The sequence below is a fragment of the Aplysia californica genome, unplaced genomic scaffold (assembly GCF_000002075.1).
Source record: "Aplysia californica isolate F4 #8 unplaced genomic scaffold, AplCal3.0 scaffold00090, whole genome shotgun sequence".
Taxonomy (NCBI): Eukaryota; Metazoa; Mollusca; class Gastropoda; order Aplysiida; family Aplysiidae; genus Aplysia; species Aplysia californica.
The window spans coordinates 505,087-516,659 of NW_004797360.1; the positions used below are offsets into that span (position 1 = coordinate 505,087).

The 11,573-nt window shown below is 42.5% G+C and overlaps 1 protein-coding gene across 1 annotated transcript in view; it reads right to left on the reverse strand.

Moving 5' to 3' along the window:
- Positions 1-6,413: 6,413 nt before the first annotated feature.
- The window catches only part of LOC106011325 (transmembrane protease serine 12), a gene marked incomplete in the record, with an annotated part of 21,746 nt that continues 16,586 nt past the window's right edge, over positions 6,414-11,573 (reverse strand). The window contains 2 exon segments of the mRNA XM_013080519.1: positions 6,414-6,430; positions 7,514-7,700. Coding sequence (XP_012935973.1) covers positions 6,414-6,430; positions 7,514-7,700 — 204 coding nt within the window.

An 11,573-nucleotide genomic window follows, 5' to 3' on the forward strand; every position in this document is an offset into this window, starting at 1 on the left:
GTGCTTCTTCTTACTCAAATAAAGTACATGTACCTGTTTTTAAATAGACTTTTGGTTTTTCAACAACACCTAATCACCCACCCACACAAACACACACAGAAACAAACAAACAAACACATATGTCCACACAAATAAACACATACACAAAACACAAACACACACGCACACAAACGTACATACACACACATACAAACACAAACAAAAAAAGACACCCAAGCACACACCCACACAATTACAAATACACACACAAAACACACACACACACACACACACACACACACACACACACACACACACACACACACAGAAAATAATCATACACCTAGCCATACAGTTCAAACACATCATAAAACAAGGGGGAAAATAGAAGTAAAAACATTATGGTATTTGTAATAAATTATTTATTATATTATTTATTATAAGTGGCACGACGTCGTATTTTGAGGCCCGTGGTCACTTTTTGGGCATAAATTGGAGTTATTGGTGTCATTTTAAAAAGATTGCTTTTCTTCTTTCGTTTGATTTAATAAAATAATAGAAATATTAATCGAGAGAGAGAGAGAGAGAGAGAGAGAGAGAGAGAGAGAGAGAGAGAGAGAGAGAGAGAGAGAGAGAGAGAGAGAGAGAAAGGGAGGGGGGGGGGTCAGCATAAAAAACTAATTTCTTTCCATGGAGGATCAATTAAGTATATTTCATCAAATCTTATCATGTCTTATCTAATCTCGTCTGATCTAATCGTATCTAATCGTATCTAATTAAATCCAATCTGGACTAATCTTGTCTAATCTTATCTGGTCTTGCTGTCGTTGTATTAGCTCTGTCCTGTTCTTCCACCTTTTAAAAAATGTCTTCCTTACAGGCGGCTAGTGTTTTGTTCATAAATGTTATTGTTAATAGAATATGTTACTACCATAACCTTTTTGTTCTGCTTTCTGTACGGTTATCACCCTTTGTGTTCCTTACAATCAAAGAGTGATTTGTAAAGTGAATCGCTTACAATCAGCGTGCCATACTTTTAAAAAGTGAATTTCTTACAATCAGCGCCATTCTTTTTAGTTCCTTTCTGCGACATTTTTAAAAACTGAGTTCCTTACAATCAACGCGCCATTTTTTAAATCTGTGTTCCTGATAATCGTCGCGCCATAATATTCTTGATGGTTATACATATCTTTCCTTTTTCTTTTGGTTTTTTCTTTCTTTTGGTGCTTTTTACAAATGTGTTTCTCCTGTGTTCCTTACAGCAGCAGTCGGAGCTTGATCCACCAACTGAATGCGGCGACCCGGGCGTAGACTCCAGGAAAAGCCGTCGCACAAGAGGTCAGTCCCCACGACACAAGCCCAGCCAGTCGGCCGTTACACACTAATGGACCTCCGCTGTCACCCTGCGAGACAACAGTGGTCACCATTGTTAGATTTAGAAACAACAACAACAACAACAACAACAACAACAGAAATACAAAAAAAAACTATTTAAAAAAACGAACAAACGAACAAACAAACAAGCAAACAAAAAGAAATAACAAACAAATAGATAATTGGTGTCTATAACTATTCATCCGCCTCTCTCTCTCTCTCTCTCTCTCTCTCTCTCTCTCTCTCTCTCTCTCATTCTCTCTCTCCTTCTCTCTTTTTATCTCTCTCTATCTCTCTCTATCTCTCCCTGTCTCTCTCTCTATCTCCTCTTAGTGTGTGTATGTTGTGTATGTGTATTTGTGTGCATCTGTGTGTATTTGTTTGTGTGCATGTGTTCCTGTGTATGTATGTGTGTGTGTGTGTTTGTGTGTGTGCATTTGGTTATATTTGTGTGTGCGTTCCTGTGTATGTGTGTGTGTCTGTGTCTGTGTCTGTGCCTGTGTGAGAATGTATGTGTGTGTATGTGTGTGTGTATGTGTGAATGAAAGAGAGAGAGAGCGAGAGAGAGGGAGAGATTGCCAGAGAGAGAGAGAGAGAGAGAGAGAGAGAGAGAGAGAGAGAGAGAGAGAGAGAGAGAGAGAGAGAGAGAGAGAGAGATGACACAGTGGTATCTGGTGCTCGCCAATTTTTCAGCCGTAGTATGATATAACTGACATTTAATTATCTTTGCTTTTGTTGAAAGAAAAGAAGAAAAATGCGCTGAAGTCGAAATATTTCCGATTGAATGAAATAGGGGTCAGGGGGTCTCTCGTGACCTAAAGACTAGAGGTTAAGGTGTTCGCCTCTCATTCAAAGGTCCCGAGTTCGAGTTCTGGTTGCGACGGAAAATATTTCCTTTTCTAAAATTATTATTGTCTCTTTTCACCCCCCTTTCCTGCTCTCTAGCAATGTTCTGTCGTCTGCTTTCGTCTCCACTTTCTGCCCCCACCCCGTCACTTCATTTGCCCCTCTCTCTGGGCACCTGACTCTTTCTCCAGCCTTTCTAGTGCTACCCCTTGGCTCCTTCTTACTGCTGTCTTTCAGCCACACCCCTTATCTTATTGTAGGAAAGATCTACACCTTGCCTTCTCGGGCAAGGGCGAAAAATCCCAGAGGTCCCGAGTACAAGTTAAAGATCCCTTGGTGGTCTAAAATCGATAAGGGTAGGCTTCGTCCGCCACCCGGGGCAAAATTCAAAATTTCCTAGATACAAAAAATACGTAATGACGTAATGTGTCCAGCGCGCTCATATGACATTATGCAGTAAAACATTTAACAAAAAAAAAAAAAAAAAAGAAAAGAAAAGAAGTAGGGGGTCTTGTGGCATCACGTGTAAAATTAGCGAGAAAATGGCTAACAAAGTATAGTGACTTCCAAAACTTAATTAAGTGTCCTTGAAAAAGTAACTGCAAATTGACACTTCTGTGCCTTTAGCCAACGATTTTCAGTCAAATTCACACACAAATATGTTTTTGAATTGACATGCAAGGTGTTGAGCCTAGAGCAAGAACAAGAACATGGACGCGAGCGAGAAGGAAAACGAGAACAAGAACAAAAACAAGAGCCAAATCAAGTACATACTACATGCATTGCCAAAGAAAAAACAACACCACCACAACCACCACCACAACAACAACAACAACAGCAACAACAAATAGGCCCAGAAAAGGTAGAAACCATCACAAAGTTCCCGAGACCAGAAAAGATAGCCGATATCCGAAGTTTCCTAGGCATGTAGAATCACATAGGAAAGTTTGGCCCCGGTCTGGGAGAAATGACAAAGCCGTTGAGGTGTTTACTAAGAAAGGAAACAATATAGACCTGAGATGATCCGCAGGAACAAGCATTCCAGAAGTTAAAGAAACAGATGAGTACAGCACCTTTACTCATTCACTATAGTCCTCAAAGATATCAGCTGATGCATCACCCTATGGCATGGGTGGTGTACTGATGCAAAAGGAAGGCACAGATTGGAAACCAGTCTCTTACAGATACAGAGCGAAGATACGCACAAGTTGAAAAGGAAGCCTCAACAGTTACTTGATGCTACGAGAGATTTGCAGATTTTTTGGTGGGATTGCCAAAATTCCTGATTGAAACAGATCACAAATCAACCACTTCTTCAACCGATGAAAACAAAGCATCTGGATGAATTGACCCATCGCATTCAGAGATTTAGGATGAGAATGATGAGGTTTTCATACAACATCGCCCATGTACCAGAAAAAGAATTTGGTAACAGCCGATGCATTGTCAAGACCTTCGGTGGGAGTGCCAAGTAAAGAAGATCATCAAATGGAAGAAGAGTGTGAGCTACACGTCAGATCTGTCCTGGAAGGATTCCCAGCAAATGACAAAAATTGCATGAAATTAGAGAGCATCTGTCCTGGAAGGATTCCCAGCAAATGACAAAAATTGCATGAAATTAGAGAGCAGAAAGATGCAGACAAAATCTGTAAGAAATTAAAAGAATACTGTCAGTCCTCATGGCCTGCAACAACCAAAGTCGATCCAGTTATGAAGCCATATTGGACGTCAAGAGGCGAGCTAGCTGTGGAACAAGGTTTGCTACTATACCAGTTCCGACTTGTTATTCCCACAATATTAAGACAGGATATTTTGAAATGTCTTATCAAAGGACACCAGGGGATAGTCAAGTGCAGAGCGCAGGCCTGGACTGTCACAGCGAATCGAAACGTTGGTTACAAACTGTCCAGAATGTGAAAAAGAAAGAAAGGTCAGCCCAGAACCATTAAAGCCGACAGTCACTCCAGACTACCCGTGGCAAAAGGTGGGTATGGATCTTTTTGTGTGGAAAGGTCATACATATCTCCTGATAGTAGACTATTACTCGAGGTGGATTGAGATAGCTCATCTAAGAGAGCCTACTGCTTCAAATGTCGTAGAACATTGCAAGTCAATTATTACTAGATATGGAGTTCCTGAAATCGTCGTCTCAGACAATGGATTCCAGTTCGTTGCACACGAGTTTCAAAAGTTCTCACGGTACTATGGTTTAACGCACCTGAGAAGCAGCCCTCTACATCCTCAGAGTAATGGAGAAGCTGAAAGAGCCGCCAAAACTATTAAAATTTTACTGAGTAAGTCTGATGATCCTTACTTGGCTCTCATGAACTGCCGCTCCACACCTTTACAGCAAGGACAGAGCCCAGCAGAACTTCTATAGGGTAGCCAAATCAGGACAAGAGTGCCAATTTTTCCAGAAAAATTGGTCCCAAATGGGGGAGAAAGGCAGGTGTTCAGGAAGATTTTTCCAGCTTTCAGGTAGAGGCAGAAACAGGATTATGATTGAAGACATTGTGCCAAGTCCATGTCAGACTTGTCAAAAGGACAGCCAGTTTGGATTAAAACCCCAAGGGATGCCAAGGCTACGGTTGTAGACAGATTGAGAGACAGATCATACCTCTTGAAAACGGACAACGGCTTGAAGGTTCCTAATTATCACCAGATCCGGCTGAGGACGGAAGGCCAAGACAGTAACCATCTCGTGATCCCCAGAGAGTCTTCTATGTTGCCTCACCACCTGCCAGAATTACCAGCAGAGTCACCAGAGTCAGACACAACCCTTCATGACACTTCCACTACGTCTGACTTCATAACGAAGTTTGGACGCCATGTCAGGCCTCCGCAGAGACTCGACTTGTAGGCGAAGTGTCTGCTGTGTACAGTGTATATAAGGTTCCAGAGTTATAGTTTCAGTTTCTGGTTGATGCGTTTAGCGTTTTGAATTGTTATTGAAATTGCTTGTGAGGGGTGTGTGATGTCAATGGACATGACTCTTATCTTTACTACGGGGACAAGATAGTTAAGGGAGCAGCACGCCCTTGGATAACGTCACATTGAGCAGCGGTAAATGGGCCGACGTCGTCTGAGAGACACTCACTTGGAGATTTAGTCGCAGACAGTAGACAGGACAAGGCAACATCTATCCTGGACGGGGGCCCCCTGACAGACCCGACTCATCGGACCGCCAGGTAACTTTACATGGTGTCAGAAGTGGCCACTGAACAGCCAACAACTTCAAGAAAACTCCCAAATTCAATGACGTACTCGAGTTTTTCTGTCAAGAACAGTGCTTTGTGAGAGTAGAGGTTTAGACTAGACAAGAACGAGTTTAGGTTTAGGCAGTTAACTGTTTGAAAACGGGAAGGACTATAATATATCGATTCTGGATCTAGAGCTAGAAACTAGAGATCTTGATGGAAGTAGATTATCTAAATGTGGTAATAGGCCTGGATCAACTAGAATCTAGATGGACTTGTTTTTTAACTGAACTGGTTTAGGTAGAGTCTAGAGATTCTGGTGGAGATTCTATCTGGATCTAGATTCGAATCTAGTGTTGAACACTGTCGAGTTAAAACTGTGACTTGTTTGTTGACTGATCTGGTTTAAGTGGGTCTGGAGATTCTAGATTTCTAGACTTAGAGTCTTTTATTTGAGTAGATCTATTCTGGATTTCTAGTTCCACAACTAGTGAACATAAATGGCACAGCATAACAAGGAAAACCAGCAGAAGCAATGCACAGCCAACATACCCCTTCCATCAAAATTAAATGTAACAGATGGCACAAAACTAGCACAAGGGTGGAAAACGTTTAAGGGAAACTTAGATAATTATGCGATCGCCACGAGATTAAGCAAGGAAGAAGAAGATTTCCAATGTGCAGTGTTTCTAGCGACGATTGGAGAAGATGCTGTAGACATTTTCGAAGGTTTTCACTTCGAGGACGAGGCAGATAAGAAAAATCTCCAAAGCGTCTTACAAGCTTTTGATGACTTTTGCATAGGAGAGACACACGAAGCTTACGAGTCTTACGAGTTTCACACGAAGAAACAAAAACAAGATGAAACAAGAGAGGCCTACATTCCACAACTTCGTCAGCTAGCCAAGTCCTGCAACTTCGGAGACACACAGTTGCAAGACCGCTTAATAAGAGATCCTGTGGTGATAGGAGTGAGAGAAGAAAGCTTAAGAGAAAAGTTTTTGGAAGACAAAAATCTCACCCTAACAAGGTGTCTAGATATAGGAAGAGCATATGAGTCATCTAGGACACAGTCGCATACTATGAGCCAAAGTACTGGAGACGAAGTTTCAGACGTAAACAGGTTACAGAAAGAAAAGTTTTACAGGCAAGGTCAAAGTCAAGGTCAAGGGCAGGGCCGCAAGCAAAAATTCCAAAGAAAAGAAAACATAGGAAAAAAATGTCACAGATGTGGAAGAGGTCCACACAAAAAACAAGGATGTCCTGCCAAAGATGCGAAATGCTACACATGCATAAAGAGAGGACAGGACACTTTACAGAGCTGAATGAAAGTGTGCAAAGAGAAAATGTCCCTTTATCTACAACAGATCAAGCTGCTAGCTCAACTCTCGGGATGTGAATATTTCAGTAAGCTAGACTGCACTGGTGGATTTTTTAAAATACAACTAGAGAGTCACAAAAGTTAATAACTTTTATAACGCCCTACAGGAGGTACTGCTTCAAGAGATTGCCTTTCGGAATCAGCTCAGGACCAGAGGTCTTTCAAAGGGAATTGACCCAAATCTTGTCGGGCATTCCTAGAGTGGTGGACGACATTGACGATGTCTTGATCGGAGGAAAGGATAAGGAAGAACACGACAGCAGACTTCATATTATGGTACTTCAAACAATGAAGCAAGCAGGAGTCACCCTAAACGAAAAGTAATGATATTTTTGCGTCAAATCCATCAAATTCCTCGGACACATCATATCCAAAGAAGGCATACAAACAGACCTGACTCATCGGACCGCCAGGTAACTTTACACAAGCCGACACCGCCTCCAGAGAGGCAGCGCCTCTCAAGGGAGGCGGTGGCCCTGGCGAAGAGCACGCTCTTCAGGGCTCCAAACATTTCGAACGGATAGGCTACCACACACACACATAGCAACAACAACAACAACAACAACAACGACAACAACACAGTAACAACAACAACCACCACCACCACCACCACCACCACCACAACCACTATTAACACCACCAACAACCACTACCAACCACTACCAACAACAACAACAATAACAACAACAACGCCTAAAACAACAACAACAACAACAACAACAACAACAACAACAACAACAACAACCAACAAAAAACTCACCAGTTCGCGTGCGTCCCCAGCCCGATACAGTACATCGTTTGATGGGCAAAGTGTCCAGATAATATCCAGGAAACACAATCCAGGTCCTACTGTTGAGCCGGGCAGAGGAGGACAGAGTGAGCATTGCTATGTCGTAGTCTTGGTAGGTACGGTAACTGCTGTGCTGTGCTCGCAGAAGAGAGAGAGGGGAGGGGGGATAACAAAAACAAAAGACAAACTCATCATCATCATCATCATCATCATCATCATCATCATCATCATCATCATCATCATCATCATCATCATCATCATCATCATCATCATCATCCTTGTTTTGAAAGCAGAGTAGGAGGGGGAGTCTCGTTTGAATTTAAGACAAAATAACATAAAAATATAAAATTTAAAATTTTTGTTAAATAGACACAGCTCAACGTTTCGCCTCTTTGGCCTCCTCGGGAGCAACTGAGAGAAAAACTAAATGGGCGCTGTATAATAGCAGGTCTCTCGAAGTCCAACTCCTGGTCCACGTCGTGGGAGGTGGAAACAGAACAAAGTAGGGGATAGCTGGGTTTGGGTGAAGTACTATGTGACTTATGTCACTGGGGCGTTACGCTAGCCGTGAAGGCCGAGCCGGGTCACCCCGAAACGTTGCTGGCGAACGGGGCTCTGGTGAAACTGCGACTGGCTTAGCAGGCTGGCAATGGATATTAATATTGCTCAAGAAAATAAACGGAGACACAAACGGATTGATCAAAACGGAAAACGACCTAGCGAGGAAAATGGACAACGAACAAGAAACAAGGAAAAGATTTGGACCTGGAACATTTGCAGCTTGACAAACAAAGAACCTGAGATAGTGGAGTTCACGACCCACAGCAAGATCTCCATCATGGACATTACTATTACAGACATCAGGAAGAAAGGAACTGGTACAAAAGTGATCCACTCCAACTTTGTCTTCATTTGGAGCGGGGTAAAAAAAAAGAGCAAAGAGCTGGTGTGGGTTTCATCATACACCCTGACAAAGCAAAAGAAATAATGAGTACACAGTTCATTTCTGAAAGACGCATCAAAATCAGCATTGAGAAGGAAAAAAGAGCACAAACTACATCCAGGTGCATGCACTGTCCAACGACTCCTACTCAGACGAAGAAAAAGTCTTCTGCTTCGAACAACTCTCGGACTTAATGAGCAGCATCCTGGACGAGGAAGACCTTTATGCAATGGGAGACTTCAACGGAAGAGTCGGAGAGAGAAGAACACCGTGGACAAAACACCTGGGTCCACACAGTGACCACAGAACACCATGCAATTATAAAGGCAACCATGCATTTGAACTGTGTGCAGAGCACGACTTATTCATCACCAACACCACTGCCAGCACGGAACCTGCCATATCTACACCTGGTACAGATGGAACAACATCAAGGTGTCATCACTTATCGACTTCATGTTAGCGAGATCTCGAATGCGGATCACAATCACAGACTTAAGAGCCATCCCCAAAACTGGCCTGGACACAGACCACAGGCCAATCATCACAACGTTCATCACTAAGAAAGAAAGGATACGCACAAACCATAAAAGACAGCAAGAGAAAGAGTAAACATGCATATTCTCGGAGATGATCAGGTGCAGACGCAGATCAAATGCACCCTAAATAAAAAGCTAACTCTATCAACTCTATTAATACTAACCGTAAAGTAAGCGTGGGACAACTTCAAAATAGCTCTCCTGGACACTATGAAAGAAGTCTGTGGTACCAAGACGACAAAAGGAAGACACAGAAAGGCAACACCCCGGTGAAACGATGAAGTTAAGGATGCTATCAAGGAAAAAAGAGACTGTATAATAATATAAGTCAAAGAACGAAGAGGACTACATTAAGTATCGACTTGGAAGAAGACACAGCAAGAAAGTTGTTATAACATCAAAAGAAAAGTCATGGACCCAGTATGGAGGAAAGCTAAGCCAAATCTGCAAGATATCACGGGGAGATTTCTACAAGAAGGTGAAGGCGATGAGAGTGAGAGACGATCCCTATGTACCCACAACCATTATCAATTGTACCAATGGAGAAGCTCTACATGAAGTGAAGGAAATAATAAAAAGGTTGGAAGAATATTTTCAAGAACTACTAAACCCACCAGGAGTACAGGCACATAATACACAGTGCCCCTCCATCGCCAGCTACCCAGAGCACTCAGAACCTACCATCCTGTAGAGTGAAGTGAGAGAAGCATTGAAGACTAGTCCAAAGAACAAGGCAGCTGGAGAAGATGGAATCACAACGGGAGCCATCCTTGCATGCGGGGAAAGCGGAATACATTGGTTTACAATCATCTTCCAGAAAGTTTGAAAAGAAAGAAAAGTACCAACAGACAGGCAATATGCGATAGTTGTGCCAATATGGAAGAAAAAGGGCAGCAAGAAAGACTGCAACACCTACAGAGACATGTCTCTTATCAGTCATGCAGGGGAAATGTATGCAAAGATCCTAGAGCAACGCACTCGCACAAAAGCCGAACATCTTCTCAGTGATGCCCAGTTTGTTTATAAAAAGGAAGAGGGTGCACTGATGCAATTTTTGCACTCCGACAACTGTGTGAGAGGGCATGAAAATACGACCAAGATCTCCATCTAGTGTTTGTGGATCTGGAAAAAGCCTTTGATCGAGTCAATAGAAACAAGCTATGGAAGGTCCTTGAGCAGAACGACATCAAGGGACAACTGCTAGACAACATCAGGGCTATCTATGCCAACAGCAGAAGCGCAGTTCGCACTACCAGTGGAACATTGGACTGGTTTTCAATAATATACGGAGTTAGGCAGGGCAGCAATCTCTTCCCTCTGCTCTTCGTGATCTACATGGACCAGATTACAAAGGAGGCCAATCCTGACCAATAGACACTCAATGAACTCATGTTTGCAGACGACCTGGCAATGATGAACAAGTAAACTCAACTACGGGGGCATAATATGAAACAATTAAACGCGAGCTGCGAGAAATATGACAAGAGGATCAATGTTAGTAAGACCGAGGTCATCATAGTTAGCAAGAGACCAGACGAAGTGGATATCAACATTAACGAATCCCAACTAAAACAAAGAAGCGAATTTAAATACCTGGGAAGCATTTTCACAGAAAGTGGCAAATTCGATCGGGAAATAGAGACCAGATGCCAGAAAGCCATGGCAGTCAGCCATCAACTCGCCGCTCTCCTGAAACATCCCAATATTCCCATGAGCACCAAGGCGAAGCTCATCAATGCTATTTTTCTACCAACACTCACATATCAGTGCCAGACATGGTCCCTAACAAAAGCCTTCGAGAGGAAGCTGGTCACATGCGAAAAGAAATGTCTAAGAAGAGCGGTAAACAAGACAAGACAAGACAAGATAAAAATGAAATTATAAGAGACATGGTAGGAGCAACACCAGTCCTACCACACATTGAGAGACAAAAGATCAAGTGGTTCGGGCACCTCACACGAATGCCCCCAAACCAATCAGCTCTGAGGGCACATAACATCAAATATTCTGGATGGAGAGCCAGAGGAAGACCAAGGAGACGCTGGAGTGAATCTGTGGCAGACTCCCTCAGAGCTCACGGGATGTCTCTCCTACAGAGAAAGGGCTATCGGCAGATTGCAAAGAACGGAGAAGGGCTATAATTTGCAGATTGCAAAGTGGCGAGAACCCAATCTGGTGGCCTTCATTTCTTCCGCAAATTCTAAGGACTAAAAGAGGGAGGGGGGGGGGGGAAACAGCGATTAATTGAAAACGAAGAAGAAATTATGCTCGAAACAATTTTTGATGCTGCGTTAATGACTCTACTGACGCCGATATGGTCACTGCGTTTAACCCTGGCTACATCGGATGAAAAAGAGCATTGGAATCAATGGTTTTTATGTTGAATAGAAAATATATTTCTGCTGGTAGGTAAACAGTTTCGTGTCGGTAAAATAAAAATTTCACATAGCATGGAATTTTACTTTTAGGATACACCTTGGGCGTATAAGTAAATAAAATAAATAAATATATAATAAATAAATAA